The 19,869-nt window shown below is 39.8% G+C and overlaps 2 protein-coding genes across 3 annotated transcripts in view; one reads left to right on the top strand and one right to left on the bottom strand.

Annotated features, from left to right (window-relative positions):
* Positions 1 to 11,646, bottom strand: part of afg2a (AFG2 AAA ATPase homolog A) — a 110,417-nt gene extending 98,771 nt beyond the window's left edge. For both annotated transcript variants that reach the window (XM_008421144.2, XM_008421145.2), the window contains exons 1-9: positions 11,410 to 11,646; positions 10,666 to 10,790; positions 10,120 to 10,277; positions 8,878 to 8,936; positions 8,043 to 8,778; positions 6,743 to 6,799; positions 6,500 to 6,623; positions 4,334 to 4,435; positions 4,037 to 4,190 (exon numbers count right to left, since the gene is read on the bottom strand). In XM_008421144.2, the coding sequence (XP_008419366.1) occupies positions 4,037 to 4,190; positions 4,334 to 4,435; positions 6,500 to 6,623; positions 6,743 to 6,799; positions 8,043 to 8,778; positions 8,878 to 8,936; positions 10,120 to 10,277; positions 10,666 to 10,790; positions 11,410 to 11,638 (1,744 nt within the window). In that variant the 5' untranslated portion in view covers positions 11,639 to 11,646. The remainder of the gene's footprint in view (positions 1 to 4,036; positions 4,191 to 4,333; positions 4,436 to 6,499; positions 6,624 to 6,742; positions 6,800 to 8,042; positions 8,779 to 8,877; positions 8,937 to 10,119; positions 10,278 to 10,665; positions 10,791 to 11,409) is intronic.
* A 649-nt stretch (positions 11,647 to 12,295) lies between these two features.
* On the top strand, positions 12,296 to 19,866 carry nudt6 (nudix (nucleoside diphosphate linked moiety X)-type motif 6). Its single transcript, XM_008421143.2, has 5 exons — positions 12,296 to 12,592; positions 13,712 to 13,915; positions 15,537 to 15,592; positions 17,500 to 17,554; positions 19,331 to 19,866. The coding sequence occupies exons 1-5, from the start codon at positions 12,364 to 12,366 to the stop codon at positions 19,705 to 19,707; spliced, it is 921 nt and encodes a 306-aa protein (XP_008419365.1). The 5' UTR covers positions 12,296 to 12,363; the 3' UTR covers positions 19,708 to 19,866.
* Positions 19,867 to 19,869: the final 3 nt, after the last annotated feature.

Here is a 19,869-nt window from a genome sequence, read left to right on the forward strand (position 1 = left end):
AAAAGGAGGAATGTTGTATTACAGCATCTGGCCACTGGAGGTCCTCGTTTAGAGCAAATAGGAGAACTGAAGTGGGAAGCAACCTAGTTCTGATCAAAGAAAAGAAATAAGAAATCAAGGAAAAAGTACATCATAAGAAAAAATGCTGATCTGTTATTCAATACTCAGGTTATCAGGAGTGTGCATCTGAGAAGGAAAATCTAGGAAAATACACAAACTGTGCATGTATTTGTGTATAAAACAAACACACTACTAACAGGAATATGGAACAAAAATCATAAACCCTTTCTAATATGGATCTCAATGGCAGATAATTTTCCTGATCATAAAATATGAGCCTTCTTAAGTTCTGTGTGCAGAACTTAAATAGCAGGTTAAACAGCAGGAAACTTACAGTTGTAACTTCTGTCCTGGTTATGTCTCTGTGCACTGATTACAGCTGCAGTTCATGCCACTACACTCTTAAACTTGGCTTCATAATCCTGAATCCAAGAGTGGTGGTTACCTCTTTTGCTGCATTTTTGTTTATTTGTTTATTTTTTTTCTGGTTAAAATTTTTTTTCTGTCATTCAGGGATCAAAGATCCGACCTGAATTCCCTCAGTTAATGCAGAAAAGTAAAAGTACTGATTTTCCAAACAAACTGCTCGCCCAGCGGAGGCTTCAAAGGGATTTTAGGTGACTTTGGTGGAACAGAGTTGCCTGTTGTCTGACGTTACGTTCCGGACTCGTCGATCTGAGATCCGCTACAGTTCAGGATTGGTTATATAACACATCTGTCGTCAAGACGTTGTTCCTGGGGCTCTGAGTGGACAAACAAAAACTTCCCTGATGACATCAAGATTTCCATCCACTCTTGTGCACACACACACACACAAAAACACACACACAGAAAAAACATACAATCACTTGGCCTTGCCATCCTTCCCTTTGACTTTCCTCAGATTGGAGCAGCTGAACTTGAGGTTCTTACTCTCTGATCTAAAAGCAGGCTGGTATTGTCTCAAAAGCAGGATGTGAAACCTAAACTCAAACGTGTGTCTTGTATGCATTAAATATAGAGCAACGGGTGTGTGTATGGGAGGGCGCCTCTGCAGCTGTGCGATGTAAGGATCTTCTGCGTGACCCGAGCATGTCGGAGTCACCGTGATATGTCCCCTCGTTCTTATTTTTCAGGAAGCGCTGCGTCGCACCGAATGCTTCCCCCCACATCTCATTGTTACCTGAGCAGCAGAAGGAAACAACTGCTTGTTTTTCAGACTCTGGCTTTTGTTTTTGCCAGGGAAAGCATGAACTGGCACCATGTGTGCAAACTGATCTACGTACAAGGAAGCCATGCTTACGATGGAAACTTGGTGAATTTACTTTTAATCTTCACACATGAAATGGTTTTTAACAGGACAATCCTAAATATGCGCAAAGACGAAACCCCCTAAAAACAATGTGACCACAGATTTCAGCGTGTATGGCATACAGAGTCGGCCAGCGCTGCCCCTCCCCCACTAGTTGCCCTAAACTGTCAGTCAATTGGAAGAGAAAAAGCTACTCCATTTCCATACAAAAAGACAAACTCGGGTGATTTGAAACATTTTCAGTTGCAAAACACCAAGACAACCTGGTGTGGTTACTTAGCAACCAGCCAACACATTTACTAAGACAACAGAAAATGACTGCGAGCAGCTGACTGCAGGCTAGTGATACGAGTAAACAGATTACACAACCAGCTGTAGGACTGAGTTAAGTGACACAAAGCAGAGCAGCAAATAGTACATTATTTATATGATTTGACTATAAACCCTAAAATATTTTTTCTGGATTATCCCAGTCATTTTTTGTGTGAGACTTGCTATGTTTGCATCTTAACTAGTACAAAATGTAACAACGACAAATAGTAAAGCACATGTTTTAAGTGACAGAGCTTGTATTTCTTTTTGTACAGCTTTGGCTCTGGCTTCGGTGTTCTTTTAGTAAAATGCCTTTTTTTGAGTCTGTATACTCCAGTTAATGATTAATCAATTACTTACCGGTAATTAGTCGAAAATTATTTAAATCATCAATTAATCATGATTAACCCGATTAATTGTTTCAGCCCCAGTCTTCATAGATGGATCACACAGACTTATCAGCATATGATTGAGTTAATCAAGTTTCCACAATTGGCACTTTTCAACATGGTACAGACAGAAACATGAATGGTTCCCTAAAGTACCACTGCCTTAAGCATCAGGTCGTTGCGCCATCTGTACCTCCTTGCAAACACCTGACCATCTTGATTCAGTTTCATCTGCAAAATAAATTAGTTTCAAATGTTATCCAGCTGGAATTTTATTTCTTCGAGCTGACAGAAAGCAGAAAGCACTTTCTGACTTGTAGATGATTCCTGAAGGGCTCTGTGTTTCTCTAAGTGATTTTGGTTTGGATGCGTCGGGAGGAAGTGAGCGGATTGGGTTGGGGAGTTTGTTGTTTCCCCCGGGACATGAAGAGGTTTCTGCAGAAAACACTGCCAGTCACGTCTGGCCCTCTGCGGATAGTAAATCACGCTCCCAGCCGGAGTGCTTCCGAGCAGCAGTCCCAGCTCCCTCCCAGGCTGGAAAGGCAATACGCCACGACCGAAGGCGGCGGGACCACCCAAGAGCCAATATGGGGTCACACACAGACACATCCACAGAAAAACAAATAAGCATGCAGTCGCACAACCGAGCCCAGGCCACTACACTCATTCTGGGGACGTGAGGCGGGGTACTCTGTGGCAGTAGGAGTGAGGGGGCACAGGAATTTCACAATAACTAGTGGTTTCAGTGGTTTCTCTAACTGGGAGCACAATACCACACAAAGTCCCAACTTCCTCTATATGAAATAAAAAACAATCAAATGTTGGCTAAGCCTGGTGCTCAAAAAGGCTACAGGCGGAAAACGAACGCCAAGAAAACATGTCATCAAACCATTAAAAACCAAATAGGAAATAAATAATCCAAAACTAATTGAGGTTCGGGCAAATTTCTTCAAGAAGGAGTGAGATCAGGGCAATAAGAAAAGATGAAGTGAAAACTCATAAACTGACTGTTTTTTTCGTACTAATTTGCTGGCTAGTCGCCTGAACCATCGAGGAAAACCAGTTCTAAACAACAGGGCAGCAAATCTGGGAGTTAGATGAGGAGCGTAAACAAAGAGACGTTTAATAGCAAGCGTCTGTTATCCCACTTTGTTCCAGATAAAATATATATATAATTTTGACCCTGCTCAGTTAAACTACAGACAGAGATCAAAACTATTATTTCTTTTATTATTGTAGACTTTTTAGTCAAATTTCAGAAGTTTTCATGAAGGTTGTTTTAGTTTTGTGGCCCCAATCGATTTTGGCGTTCCACAGGGCTCCAAATTGGGTTTACTGCTTTTTTTTTCTTTTTTTTTTAAAGTTTTTTGTGTTATTCTGTTGTACAAAGTTCCTGATATGATGATCAGAAACTAATATTTTAGTTTTTTTAATGAGCAGAGTTAATTTTTTATTGCATAAACACAAAAGTTCACATTGAGCTTACTGTAAAGATACAGAGACTACAAAAACAAGAAAGGAAAGAAATAAAATGAGAGACGAGAGGGAGGAAGGAAAGTGGAAAGAAATTTCAGTAGAGAGAGAGTAAGAAAGAAAGAAGCACAAAGAAAATAAGGATAAAAATAAGAAATAGAAAGCAGGCAATATAATAAAGCATGAAAATGAGGAATGAAAGGTAAAATGAGGAGCATAAATTTAAATCATTTAACTGGCCTTTTAAATTTGTTTTAGTTTTGCTAATTTACCAGAATCAGGAACTGAAAAATCAAAATCAAAAGGGAACTACTTTCTTGGAGAGCTTCACCATTTTTAACAATATGCCACCTTTCCTTTAAAAAGGTCAAGATTAACAACCGTCGTTTTACTTAGGTTTGTGTTTGTGACTCCACAAACAGGGGACACCCACTCTCACTAAGAAAACCGGTTTGAAATCCATTCTTGGTCCAACAGTGATGATGAAGAACCACTCCCGAGTTTTACTTGCCTGCTTCTTTGCAAACAGCGGCGAGATCGGCTCCGACGTATCCGTGAGCGGCGTCCGCCAGCTGCACCAGCTCTGCTGCGGTGGCGCTGCACGGCACCGAACTCAGCTGCTTCTGCAGAATGTCAGCCCGCTCTGCACTGCCAGGAACTCCCACCTGAACAGAACACGGCCGGGATCACAGGTAAGAACGGGGAGCTGGAGACTTCCAGGGAGAGACGCTTTGGAAAAACTGAACTGCTGAATTTCAGCAGCAGCAGCAGCCATGACTTTAGTCACGAGTTAAAAGCTTGTACGGACCTCTAACTCCTTGTCAAAGCGTCCCGGCCTGCGCAGGGCAGGGTCGAGGGCCTGGGGCCGGTTTGTGGCCCCCAGGACCAGCAGCTGGCCTGAGTGACCCTCCTGGACACATAAAAGTGTTTCAGTGTAACATAAACACATCTTAAACAGTTCCTTCAAAAGTGTTTATAACTATGATTATTTAAAAAAAAAAAAGTTTAAAAACTTTAATGTGATTTTATATGATAGAAATTGTAAATTAAAAAAAAAATATATATATATAATAACATCAGAAAATTATGGAGGAAAATGCTGAAATAAAACCTGTTAGAGGCTCAAAAAGACTTGAAAATGAGGTGGAGGTTCGCCTTGCAGCAGTACAATGACCTGCTGGAATGGTTTAGATCAGATCAGATCCATCTATCACAATGGCCTAGTCAAAGTCCAGACCTAAACCCCTTCGTTGCCCCTTCGTTGACAACGAAGGTGCAACAAACCCAACTAGTAAGTGTCGACTCAGAGAGGATAAATACAAATAAACACAACACTTTTAGGATTTTACTTATCAAAAAGGTTAAAAAAAGATTCATCCTCTTATCTCTTCCTTTATGCGCAAATCTAAAGTTTTTAACTGTAGCCCCGTTGAGTCAGCAGACTAGAGAAATTAAATTACGTTCCAATTAAATTACCCAAGTTTAATAAATGAGTCCACTTAAGTCGGAGAATTTGGGGTCCAATTTGCTATGAGACAATTTCTCTGATTCTCAACAGCATATTGAAACAAAAAGTATTTAAATAACCCAACCACCAATATAGTTGACCAACGTCCCTCACTGATTTTCAGAGTTTCATGTTATTAACACATTTAACCATCTTGAGATTCAAACTTGGCTCCATCCCGTCTTTTCTGGGGTGGTCTGCCTGCAAGATGAGTTGCGTGTTTGGCCTCTCCAACGTTTTTATGCCGAAGGGAGTCAAACAGATAAATTGTAGTGCAGACAAGAACACTGAGGAGCAGGAAGTGATTCTCTGCATTCCAGAAGGCATTCGGTCCTGGTGACCCTGGATCCCCCGGTCCTGTAACGGGTGGACACAAAGAGCGAGCTGCTCCTCTTGCATGACACCATTAATCCTCATGAAGGCGTTCTCTTCCTGAGGACACGCAGTTCTACTTAAATCCAGTTATGTTGGACCAGCTCAAGGCGACCATCTGTAATTTTTTTCATAAAATTTCTGGGATGTGTGTGTGTGTGTGTGTATTTTTACGGGGAGGATCTTTGCTTTCATTAGAGCACAAACAACGCCCCAGAGATCCAACCCACAGCGTCTGAAGTGCATCCAGCCTGCAGAGATGGTTTCTGCATGACAATCTACATTCCTGATGAGGAATCCTGACAGCAGCAGGAAGTCTGCGTCTACTGAACCAGCACCTCCTGGTCCATGGGAAGAGAAAAACCTCAGACTGAAAAACGAAGACAAATTCTACCTTAATTTAGTATTTAATCAATAACTGTTGAGAAGCAACTAGAGTTGGGAGGTAACTAGTTACATTTACGTAATTTTGTAAAAAAAAAACTGTACTTTCAGGAGTGTTTTGTTTCTTTACTGTGCTGTTCTTTTTACTGTTAGTTGAGTAATTTTATTATGAAGAAAAACTACTCTAAACTGAGTAAAATTTTCTGAATCTTCTGTGACTGTGGGTAATTTCCCTCCCAAAGCTTTGTGGAAACAGATTTTTTTAAATACTGAGATATTTTAAATAAAAATCGGGTGGTCTCTACAAGAAAGCTGAGAATGGTCATTATTGAGTCTTTCAGGATATTTCACAAGTGGCAAAAACAATCAAGAAACGGTTCACCAGACAACAAAATCTTCATTTCTCCAAGGCAACCAGATCACAGATATATATATTTTTTTATTTCTCAATAAACACAGTTTTTTTTTTTATGTGTTCATATCTCTAAAAGCTTCTCAGTGAAAAATGCCCCCTTTCACTCTTAGTTAGTGCCTAGAATGCTGTGCAACTTGGAACCAAACCTTCTGATGAAATCTTTCATAATCAGCTTTAAGGACCCCGGATGTACTACGTTTATAGCAGGTTGTATTTAACCGAACTCTCATTTTTTACACCTGTAAGTCCTGAGAGCTGGAGTTCTGTTGAGAGTCACCTGATCTGAGATGACCTACCGATCCGATGCCGTCCATCAGAGTCAGGAGAGAAGCGACGACTCGTTTCTCCACCTCGTTCTGAGCTCCTTCTCGCTTCGGGCACAAAGCATCCAGCTCGTCTATGAAGATGATGGCAGGCTGTCTGTCAGAGGAAGGATGGGTATTTACCAAGAATACAGTCTGAACAGTAGGGATGATGATTCTTTTTGCTTGGAGCCATTTAATGTTTCACGGATTTCACAGTGAACTGGTTGGATTTACCTCTGAGACGCCTCTGTGAATATTTGTCTTAACCTCGCCTCTGTTTCACCGTAGAATCTGAAAATATTCAAATAAAACATTTACATCTACTCACTATTCCCAATAAATTCATATTAATTTGAATCATTAATTGAACAGTTCTTTTCACAGTTTGGAATCAGTTTTAGACTCAACTGGAAAGACTTTTAAAAACAATAATTGTGTGCCTAAGCCTGCCACCCCATGGCAGTAAAACAGGCAGTGCGATTCTGCAAACATAGAAATTCATGCAAAGTGAAGAGATTCTTGCATTTTTTCACGGTAATGCTTATGTAATTATAAGTTTATGGCAGATTTTCCATGGAAATTATCAAAACAATTGATTTTAAGTGGCAGAATTTCTTACTTTTACTGCATTCAGTCTTACTTTATGTCAAGTTATAGTCTATAATCAAAACCATCCATCCATCCATTTTCTTACACCCTTGTCCCTCAGTGGGGTCGGGAGGGTTGCTGGTGCCTCTCCAGCTGACGTTCCGGGCGAGAGGCGGGGTCACCCTGGACAGGTCGCCAGTCTGTCGCAGGGCAACACAGAGACACACAACCATGCACACACACACTCACACCTAGGGGTAATTTAGACAGACCAATTAACCTGACAGTCATGTTTTTGGACTGTGGGAGGAAACCGGAGTATCCGGAGAAAACCCACGCATGCACAGGGAGAACATGCAAACTCCATACAGAAAGACGTCGGGCCAGGAATCGAACCCAGAGCCTTCTTGCTGCAAGGCAACAGCTCTACCAACTGCGCCACTGTGCAGCCCGTAATCAAAACCAAGCTGTTTAAATATCTTAAAGAATAAAAGTGTTTGTGTTGAATCTGTTTGGTTGTTATCTTTTTTTCTCATCTGCTTACTTCTATACGCAGGTTTTGGAAGAGGTTTAAATAGGTAAATATAACAAAATTTCTTGCAAATCTTTCTAAAGTAGCACCACAAAAATCAATGATTTTGATGGGGAAAAAAAATCACAAAAATAATTGTGAAATCCTGGAGGACTGAAGAAGCAATTTAAATTACATGTACAATATTTCACTAGAAAAATGTATATAGCTTGTTGATGACTAGTAAAACTGTTTCCTCTGCAAATTGCTAAGAGACATTTGGACTACTGCCAGTGGGGCTGTATGTAAATTCAAGTATCCAAATTTGAAAAACCCTTGCAGTGGCTTGCTTTCTAAACTGAGAAAAGAACTGTTCAGGGGAATTCATCTTTTCTGAATAAATCCCAAACGGTCGATGCAGAGAAGAGTCCATACTTGCTGATGACCTCTGGGCCGTTGATCACCACCATGTGCGCACTTAGCTCATTAGCTATGGCTCGGGCAATCATAGTTTTCCCCGTGCCTGGTGGTCCATAAAGGAGAACACCTCGGGGAGGAGGGATGCCGTAGCTGGAAAACAGCTCGGGTCGCTTCAGAGGAAGCTCGATGGTTTCTCTGATGGCATCCAGCTGGCTGCTCAGACCACCGATCATGCTGTACGTGACCTTTGACTTGGCGGCTTCTTCATTCAGGTCTTTCTGCCCTCTTTTACTGTTAAACTGGACTTTGGTGAAAGATGTGACAGAGTAGAACGTGTCGCTGCTGCTAAAACCGCCAGGGGGAGCTGTTGGTGCTTTTCCAGGCTGATCTGAGCTAATGAAGCTGTTCTCTGCAGGCTCCGAGGTGGAGGAAGGAGTGAGGGGAGCCGCAGGCGATGAGAGTGAGGACAGAGGAGCAGCGCGGAGCGGGGTACTGGCTGCAGGACCTGGCTCTCCAGCTGTGCCTGGTGCCATGTCATCATCTACAGTGAGCATGCTGAGCTGTAAGGAGAGGTCAGCTGATGTAGAGTTCAGCAGAGATGACTCTTCTGTTTCGGGGGCCGCTCCCAGAGGAGGATGGGCTCTCTGCACGGTGACGCCATCTTCTCCTCTTATGGTCTCAACCCGAAGGCTGCAGGCGCGGCCGAAATAACTCAAGGAGACAACGCTCCCCGGCAAGATGATGCTCCCAGCTGGTGCAGGAGAAATAAAGTTATTCCAACAGAGAAAGAAAATCTGCACAAGGCAACACACCGAGACGGAGTCATGTCACACTGTCGACAGGAACTCACCTAAAGTCCTCACTAAGAAGTTCTTGAATTCATCTGCATCAAGTGTGTCATCTTTTGACCTAAATAAAACATTTAAACCACAATAAACCACATTAGTTATACATTAAAACTTAATGTATCACTATTAATTAGAAGGAAATCATCCATAATTTAGATCAGCCTGCAAGTATTGAACCTTCCACAGTGGCGCTTATTAAAAAGAAACAGCTAAATCTAGATATAATAACAAACATGGATATTTAACAGCTTTCCTCTTGCTTTCACATTTGCATTGAATTTTCACAAAGAATGACACTAACAGTAGTAATGATAAGTTTTTAGATCTGTTTTTCATATGGGATCTTTTTTTTACACCATTTTCATTCAACAGAGAAAAAAATCCATCCTCATGTTGCTAAATTTCAGGTTTATCATTATTTAGAAATACAAATAAAACTGTAGTTCTTTAAAAATGAAAACAAATTAATCTAAAAGATCAAGTTGTCTTTTATCAAAAAGTTGTGTAACATTTGCAGATCTAAACAAGTTTTACTTTTCTTGCTTGAGAGTAAAACTGATTTTTTTTTTTTATGGCACATTCCAAGTTTAGACTTACTTCCTTCTTTGTGTCATTATTTGTGCACAATATTTTCAATGAAACGTGGAGTCGCTCACCTCAGGGAGAAGCTTAATTTTAAAAATCATTATTTCACTTTGTCAGTCAGGGGAGTAGATGCTATAAAAACAATATGATTGTTTTATATAATGTTATATGGAATTGAAAGAAGTACTTATAAGTCCAAATTTAAATTAAAACTGCAGTTATATGTTTTTACCAGCAGATGGAAGCATTTACTCAAAAAACCAAACTGAAGATGACTAAAGTATTTCTGCCTTTGTGTCCAAGATTCAGTTTTCAGGAAAATATGATCCTAAATATTTTAACTACTTTCTTCGTTTATTTTGAAAGACTCGAAGCTCCATTTCACAAATGTGGCCAAATAACGTCTAGTTTACAAATATGATGATTATTTACAATGAAATCTGAAATCAGTCACGTAACAATTTATAAATAAGAGATGGTGCTAAAAATATTCAAACCTAACATCAACACAATAGATTTTACGTGAGGAGCTGACATCCCCAATCTGCAAAAAATAAAAAAAAGGGAAACCTCCCCCACTAAGGGCCTCAGTTAAAGATCCCGACAAATAAAAACCAAGTGGACCTTCTGCTTTCTGTGACTGTGTTGTAAAAAATTACCGATTAGAGAGAACCAACTCCTCAATCTGGACCACAGGACCCGTTACCGGGTGCAGCATCACCGCCTCCCCTGGCTTAACCCTCAGATTGGTCAGAGCACATTTCTGAAGGCCAACTTTTTCACCTGGAAACGATGCAACAGGCCAACCCAAACACACCTGAACAGCAGTAAACAGGATCAATGATGCTTGGAAGGTTTCAAAGCTGAACAGAATGTCCAGAGAGTCAAATTACATCATTTATCCAAGTGAATATTATTAAGTATATATATAGTAGCAAATAAGATGCAGGATGTTATCTTATACATTTACAAAGCCAAAATAATCAGTTCTTTATTTAAGTCAAAAGTAACAAAATGCCTTTCCTTCATTTAAACAGAAACCAGCTTAAAGAAGAAGAAATGCAGAAACAAAACTGGATGGTTTTCAATATTTTACCTGCAATTTTAACACTCTGAGCAAGAGGACATTAACATAAAGTAAAGTACAGTTTTTCTCAGATGTTTTCCTAAACTATTTATGACTCATTTAAAAATATAGAGGTTACCTCCTGTTGTCCCGATGGACTCGTCAGCAGGACCGGTCTCCCAATACAAACACCGGCCGACTTCATAGAACTGAGGCTCAGCTGGGCTAAAGTCTGTCTGCAGCTTTTAGGGGTTTTATCGTCAGCTAGAAGGGGAAAAAGAGGAAAAAAGTTGAGTGTTTGCATTAAAGAAGAAACTACTAAATACATATACAATCAGTTTTTTTACTAGGAGCCTGTAGAGACTGATACAGATCAAATTTTAGAGCTGAACCTAATATATTAAAATCATTTTAATATAAATAAAAGTAAAAGTCAAGATTGTCAGAAAAATTTACTTTGCTTTTAATTCTTTTAATGCAGCAGAAATATTTGGTACTTGGACACTTTTTACACCACATTTTCCCTCCGACTTAAGTTTCCCTAAATATGCTTGAACATACTTTGAATAGCAAACTCTTTTATCAATGACTTTATGGTTTACCAAACACAGGACAACACTTTGCTCTGCAGTCTTCACAATGGCTGTAAACGCCATTACACCTGTATGCTAAAAAATCATGTCAAGGCATGTTATGTTACGTTAGTAGTGTGTTATCTATGTTATTTTTCGTGAAATAAAATATATTCTTCCACGGGTCCAACAGGAAGAGCGTCTTTCAGCATCAGATCAACCGCATCCTCACTCTACAAATACCTCCATTTTCTCATCAGTTTGCATTAACATTAGCTGTTACAGATCAGACGCCTGGTCCAAATGTCCACCTTTTTCTATGAAATCCATAACAGAGAATGAGTTGCAGTCGGGACTTCTGCAGCTTCCTCCATCAAGTCCAGATATTTGCAGGATGCAGGACTCATCCTTCTGAAGCAGTGAATTATCTCCCTCACTCGTTCTTTTTGATTTGCTCTTATTCTTCTTGGAAGACATGATTACAGTATAAATATGCTCCACGTGAATCTGGCGGCATGTGTATACATGGAGCGGAGACATCAACTTCCTGGTTAAAGGTTAGTCCCGCCTCTTTTTACCGTAAGAACACTGAAGTAATGGGCCACCTTTTTGCAGTAGCTGTGTGGTCATTTCTGTGTGTACAAATCCAATCCAATTAAACAAAAATAAGAGTAATTTCTTATTAATGTGTTTTGTTTTTATTTAAATAACAACTTCACACAAATATTAGCAAGTGGAGTGGCTCCAGCTCAAAACTCCATTGAAATAGCATTATTATTTTAGATAGTCTTCGAAATCGACTTTTTAAAACTAAAATAAGATATGCTAATGGTATTTAAAGCACCTTTAATCTACAGCCTTATATTCGGGATGACCCTAATATCACATATATCTTTATTTTTTGTACTTTAAAACAGTTATTTAGAATTTTTGGTTAGCCTGTTTAAGCTACAGTGGACACTCAGTCCGTAGCGCTCTATGCAGACATTTATAACATTACTTTAGGATAGTTGATATATTTAAAAGCCGAATTGTAAAATATTACGTCAAGAATATTTAACAACCAATTTTATAGGCAAAATAACGATAACAGACATTATGATAAGAGTTTTGCTGCAAGCATGTGAAGTTTACCTAGCTTCCCCATGCACATTTAAACTGATCATTATGGTTTTTATGCAATATCCAGTTTGGACTTTATGCAACTGTACTGAATATGATGCTAACATGCCGGTGTTGAAGTGAAGACATTTAGTCTCTGCAACATGACCACCTATGCCATCCTATCCAGACTGTCCCCTCTGCTCAGAGGCCGGTTCGGCTGTAAAGTTCGGGCGATTTCATGCGCTGTCACCTGCTCTCAGCTCCACAAAGTGGAGGGACCCGGCGGTTTGACGGGCAAAGTGGACCGGTTCGGTGGTGTGACAGTGAACCTAGCTGAGGTCGGACTGCCGGTGGACATAAGCGAAGATGCATTCAGCAGATTGCTGAAAGGTTTGTTGTCCTGGAATCATCTTCAACGACAAAATTAACTCAAATATAATTGAAATGCCACATCCATGAATGAGCTGAGACCCATTTAAGACATGCAAAGACAGGTTCCATGTTTTTATCATAGTGTGTTTACTACTGCAAATGTTTGCACGCAAAGGTACGAGTGACTCTGGGAACACGGTGTCCTAAAATCGGTCCTTAAAAACAGTCACTTTAATTAAATTATTGAAATACAGAATCAACTCTACAGCAAAACAATCTATTTCCAGTTTAGTTCTAACTGAACTAGAGTCAGTTCAGTTCATTTCAGCAAAATCTAATATATAACCAGCTTCACATCTAATTTGGTCAAGTCTTAATTCAGCTCTCTGAAAAATACCAACCGGGAAAACAGTTGCTCACTTTTAATAGTCAATAAAGAGTAAATAAAGTCCAACTATGTGAAATCTAAACTCACTACTGCGACGTTTCTGTGAATATGTTTCCTCAGATTTCTGTCAAAGAACATTAATGAACATAAAACCTCACTAAAACTAAATCACTAAAACCACAGCAGGTTACAAAATGTAAAAAAAAAAAATTAAAAAATACTTTTTATCCAAAAGGGAAATGAAATGTTATAACCGATGTCATCCAAGTACCTTCAAAGAGTCACTGTGGATGGTTATGCTGTGAACAGGATGGATCACCGGCAGCAATCAGTCTTGCAACAAATCAAATCTGAAGAGGCCTCTGCTTGAAGACAGTTGCTATATGATTTTTTAATGGCTGCTCTGTCATGCTAACAGCTCAACGTCTGGACAGCAGAGACAATATTCCACAGTCACACATCACTTCAGTTCTTCTCAAGTACTGCTAATCCACCTCATTTGCTTGCAGTGCCATGCTGATAGAGCCATGCTGTTAGATACAATAGTTTCATCATAATCTTTAACCTTAGTTCCACAAAATATTATGATAAATTGTTATCATGATTTCCTACCCCTTATCACTGGTGTTAAAATAGCTAATCAAAAGTTTAATAAAGAAGGCTGCGAATGCTTGACAAGGCGTTGCTGGTAGTAAAAGCTCAGTTTAAGTTGTGGATTCTTGGTGATCCCTGATATCTGAACTCTCCAGACTCTCTGGCCCAGTGGAAAGCTGAAGGGAAGATGGCGGTGTGGCTACAAGTTCCCATCTCACTGAGTCGATGCGCCGCCGCAGCAGCGACTCACGGCTTCACTTTCCATCACGCCAAAAGCGACCACAGCATGCTGGCTCTGTGGCTGGGAGAAGGAGAAAGCAGGCTGCCGGGGTTTGCTACTCATCAGGTTGGAGTGGCAGGTAGGGATTTAGACCCCAGAACTCTTTTTTTATAGTGAGAAAATTAATCAATACTCCCTCATTTCTAAATTAATGTGGGTTAGGAAGTCCCACGCCAAAGCAAAAACAAATATTCTGATTTGTTTTTATTTTTTAATCCATTGTATTTTTGTAATTTCAGCTTTATGAAATAATTAATGTAAGTTATGGTTGACAGTTTTATGATTGTCCAGCAGAGGGCAGAGTGACTTTATTGTCTTTACTAAAGGGTAGCATGTCAGAACATGTCCAGAGCATCCTCTTGGAACAAAAATCCCCTTTTTGTTGCCAAAAACTGGAACAAAATTCTGTTGGAAAAAATAGTTTCCAACAAAACAAAAGTGCCATTTAAATATGAAACACTAAAGAACCCAAAATACAAAGATTTGCATGTTGTGATTCTTGTTTTCATTCCTGCCTCAGGGCTTGAGGTCTACTAATGATAGCCTCCCTGAACAGGCCTCCTCCTGCATCATATGGCACAAGAACCGAGGATGACATCAATTTCCACTTCCAAGTCCAAGTCGAGCTTTTAGGACAGCCCATCCATCTTTACACATGTGTGACATTCATTCAGCGCGGCCCGTCCTGCGCAGTCAGACGGAGTCACCGGAAAACACGGTGGCTCGTTTTCCTTCCTCCTCCTCCGCCTCCTTTATTCTGTCATCAGCAGCACATTGCTGCTTCTCTTAGTCATAACCTGCAAGGAAAACAGAAACCTTCTCAGGGAGGACAAAAAATGTTAAACATTAAATTTGGACATTGACATCAGTCTCAATAGTTGAGTCACTCAGTCTTTTTGGCTCCAAAAATATTAAGATGTTTTTCCAGTATTTTTCACAAATTACATGTCTGTGTGTATTAGTATTACAACTTCTGTCTCTGGAGTTGCTTTGGTGTTTTGTAGGTTTGAAGCTAGCTGGCTTTCTTAGCTGATTAATAGAATAGGTGACTGTTGAAGGAAAGAGATGAGGTCCCCCCCCCGCCTACTATCTTTCCTTCATCTTCAGGACCAGAAAACAAAAATTACCTTATTAAAATAATAACTTGCTTCCCAGTTAGTGTTTGATTGATTGTTTGATGGATTTATGGATGGATTTAATGAAACTAGAGTGAAACTAGAGCGAAACAGAATCAACGTTGGTGGTTGTGAACGGATGCAGTGATGTAGAAACGGATGTAAAACAGAGCATAGAAATGCAACCTTTAGACATTCGGTTCATTTTTTCATCCTTTGGTGGTGATGAACATGCATCTTCACCAGGGCGGCAGCTAATGATTATTTTAATAATCAATTTTCTATTGATATTTAATCACTTAAGGATTTTTTATACAATATTAGACATACTAATCATCACTTGATGGTGAGTTGGAGGGATTCCTGAACTGAACTGAAATGATCTGGTTTGATGTGACTGAAACTCAAAGTGCTGAAAGGTTGTTGACTTTGCAGGAACTCAACTCTCTTTGATAAAATCTCCCAAAAACCTTCCAGCAAATATTTTCTCACAGAAGCTTCTTTCTTACTTAGCAGCAAGGAGGAGTCAAATGTTCTTACCGTGTTTAAAATTAACAAGTGATTATGCTCATTTCTGTGTCATAGGTGCGGTCCTCGATGAGTCCACTGGGAAAGTTCTGGTTGTCCAAGACAAAAATAAGGTAAATCCCCTGATAGATTAAACCTTTTTCTAAAAGCAGTCAGCCAAGCTTTTATCTTTTTAAAATGCTCTAAAATTGCAGTTCAGGCTTTAAAAGTTATGTTGAGATGCACCAATCTGTTTTTCTGGCTGATTTTTGGCAGGATTTGAACATAAAAAAGAGAAAAACTTGCTTCAGTTTATTTGAAAGAGACAAAAGTCTTGAATCCAACTTAAAATAGACTTAAAATGGTCTGAGTTTTGAGTTTGATGCAATTCATAAACGGAGAAAAAAAGTCATATTTTTCAGTCTCTGATCTGCCGATTCCAACCTCTGAAATATTGATCAATACATCTGCAACTATTAAAAATCACTAGAACACAACTTCATGGATTCTAACTAAATAATATGTTTCTAATATGAAACTAGAAGTCCAGCAGCACAGACTAGCATTAATGTCTGTGCAAGTTTCACCAGGACCACGATTCAGGCCTTGAGGTAATTAGTAAGAAAAATGAGCCAGAAAATCACAGATATCCTGTCGTTGCTAAAAATGCAGATGATTAGCCCTGTTTATTTATTGACCTGTGTTGGTTGTGTTTATCCAGGCTGGGGCTGGATGTCCTCCCAGACATTAGGCTCCTTCAAAATCTCACTTTGCTCCAAGAAGCAAACAGCCTGTTTACATGAGCTCAATGTGTGCTGCACATTGAGCTCTCTTAGGTCCTCAGTCCACAGCTCCCACTGCTTCAGGAGTTTTAATGGGACTCTTTCAAAATCATTCCTGCAAAGCTATGAGTGCATTTCCTGTCTGATAGATAAGGTCTCCTCCAACATGGAGAAATCATTGCAAAATGCAGTTCTTAAAAAATTAGTCATCCTATAAAGTTTATGAGAGCGAAACAGTTAGATTTAGTAGAGCCCATAACATTGATCAGATTTTAATTCATTGGATCCACTAGAAGCAGAGAGCTACATTGTGAAAACCATAATCATCATTTGCCTCTCTTTGTGCATTTATGGAGCTCTTCTTGTTAACTTCTGTCTGAACTGAACTCTGAGTTTCTGCACCTGTCCCTTTATAGGGGAACTATTGTGCAAAATTCACATTTTGTACATTTTTATACTTCCATTTGGGTTTATACTGCTTCCAAAAACAGAACATTAATATTGATGATGTGAACGTCTGACTGCAGACGTATTTAACTACAGAGTTTAAGGATGAACCTAGAGGTGGAAAAGTGACTCAACTCTTTTATCTCTTCCTCTCCTCACTGAGCCGCGATTCCTGGAATGAGGTATTTAATCCAGGTCCTTTGGCAGTAGAAAGCTCCCAGGAGGCTGAATGAGTTCATCAAGAGTTGTGGACTTACTGGAAAGAAACTGAGACGTCATAGCTTCTCCATCGGCGCAAACAATGACCGATCGATTCCTGAATTATGTAAAGGTTACTGTTGTGTAATTTACCAATAATTTCCTGGTGGATTTGGTGTTGGATGCGTGACAGCGATCAAGCTCTGACACAAACATACAGTCAAGCAGTACAGAATCTCTTTATTTCTGATAACACAATGCCTGTTACCAGCTTTACATGAAAATAAAGGCTACGGTGCTTTAGTGATAGTCACAAAAAACAAAGAGGTAACTACAAAAATACACTTAGACGTCATAATTTAACCAGCAGCATACTGTTATTAAATATCAGAGTGTGGTGAAGCAGCTTCATCAGTTGCTGCAGTGCAGTTAAAGAACATTTCCCCTTCCGGTGTGTTCATCCGCGCTGATGTGAGCTACAAAATACATGTGGAGTATTTATGGAGAGAAGCAGGTGATTCTATGTTTATGATGGTTTCTGTCTGCGATTCATTTCCAGCAGCGGCGTTTTGTCACGACTCCTGTAAAATGTCAGATTTCTTCTTTGATTCCAGACCAAGAACACCTGGAAGTTTCCTGGCGGCTTATCCGATCCAGGAGAGAATATCGGTGAGCGTCTCACTCGGCAGAAAAAAAAAACAAAACTACTACAGTACATCTAACTAAATCCATTAAAGTGTAACATATACATTCATTTATCTGTACAAAATATGACACATGATATATCTTGTTTCTCCCACTGGAACATTTTAAAAGCAGCGTTAAAAGTATTTACATGATTCCACACAAAAAGCAGCGTCATCCAAAAAAATAAAATCTAAATATATGTCTCTTTTATTTTTCTCCCCAGCCGTATAAACATATTTATAAATGTCAGGATTCTTTAGTTGTCCCCGTTACAGTTCTGTGTAGAAGTCTTAACTCAACCCTCATTTCTATATATGTTGCTTCCAAGCAGATCAAGTTACCTGGAATCACTGGAAGAGATCCAGGTTAATAATTTATACGTGTTTCTTTGGACCCTGGTTGCTTTTTCACTCATGGGTGAGTAGAAGTCAATAAACATGTTCAGTGGACTTGAACCGCCTTAAATAGCAGACCGACACAATGTACTAAAGCATCATCAGCTGAAGAAGAGAGAGGCGACCGCTGAATACTTGTTCCTCAGCAGCCATCAAACTCAGGGCCCAATCATTTATTGTCAGGAGACAGAATGTTTCACCAATTTGATCAACTTTTGAAAAAAATGTAAGTATTAATAGAAAGATCCCAATAAATAGATAAACAGAAGAAAAGGAAGAGAAGAAATATATGATTGAGCTCTAAATGGTGGAAAACCCAAAGGTGATGATCTTTTCAAAAATAATCCTAAACAGTGAATCTCCTTCATTGGTAGCGAGGGTCTCAAAGAAACCTTTATTTTAAAATAACTCTAACGGAGAACAAAATGAAGAAGAGCCTTTCTCTGTTAGTTGTTCGTTACCATTGAACCTATTGAAGTTTATGGCCCTTGGAGTCCTCAGTCATAAATACCAGGTCTGATATAGAGTAAATTGATATTTTGGAGATTTTTAGCAATAGTTATTAATTTACATTTGCCTCAGTGGGTCCTTGGCTTTGTGACACAGGAAATGCAGTTCATCAACCATTAACCCTGAAAGCTCTTAGCAGGCCGTCCCGACTTTAGTTCCTGGCCAATTCAGTCTGAAAAACAGGATTCAAAACGTAACCTGTCACAGTTCACCTAGTTTCAGCCACAGATTCTGAGCTACAAGTCGTATGTCAACTTCAGCCTGTAAGGGTCACCTTTCCTGCTTTCTCACATAGTTTAGTGAAACTGTAAGTGGAGAAAAGTGAAGAATAGTTATTTGGAAAAATTTACTTTATTTCAACTATGAGTTCAAAGATTCCAGCCACAAAATAAGATTGCTTTAAATAAAATTATTGAAATGATTTAAATAAAAGCCATTTTTATGATATTTTCTGTATTTTATCTTTTTTTAAGGAAAATTAAGGGGGGAAAAAATAACTTAAAATCGGAATCCGATTTCAGACATTTTATTATCAAGCTGTACCGTCCAGTTTGAATACATGCAGCATGAAATATCCAAATGTTATTGTTTAACCTTTTTAAGGGGTAAAAGCCTCAGTTGGGAGCATTATTCCCTCACACCATGATGGTGAGGTAGGAAGATTGGACTGACAAACGAGTGAAAAAGCAACCAAGCTCCAAAATAAAGAGATCTGAAATCCCTGGAGAAAAAGTGATCAAGACCACTTTTAAAGATTACAATAATGTCTGACTGGCAGAAAGCAAAGCGTAAAGAAATGGGGTGGTTTGAAACTTTTGCACAGTGATATAAACGTGTAGCCAATCTCCCTCAGGTTCCACTGCTGTTCGGGAAGTGTTTGAAGAGACGGGGGTGCGCTCCAAGTTCAGGTCCCTGCTCAGCATCCGGCAGCAGCACCGGCACCCGGGCGCCTTCGACATGTCGGACATGTACCTCATCTGCCGGCTGAGCCCGCTCACCTACGACATCAACTTCTGCCCGCATGAGTGTCTGCGCTGCGAGTGGCTGAGTGTGAGCGAGCTGGCCGAGACCAGCAGCACCACGCCCATCACGGCCCGCGTCGCCCGGCTGCTGCTGCACGGTCTGGAGCACGGCTTCGACAAGATCGACCTCACCATGGAAGAGCTGCCGGCCGTCTACTCTGGGATGTTATACCAGCTGTACCACAGACAGCTTCCTGCTAAATCCTAGAGCTCAGCTGGTGCTTTAATGCCCAGTATGAACCGGGACTCTTTAGGTACTGCAGATTCTGTAGTTTTCACTTACTCAGGATTAGGGCTGCAGCTAACGATTATTTCAGTAATTAATCAACTAATTGATAAAAAAATAAAATATTTAACCATTTAAACCTTT

The sequence above is a fragment of the Poecilia reticulata genome, linkage group LG10 (assembly GCF_000633615.1).
Source record: "Poecilia reticulata strain Guanapo linkage group LG10, Guppy_female_1.0+MT, whole genome shotgun sequence".
Classification (NCBI taxonomy): domain Eukaryota; kingdom Metazoa; phylum Chordata; class Actinopteri; order Cyprinodontiformes; family Poeciliidae; genus Poecilia; species Poecilia reticulata.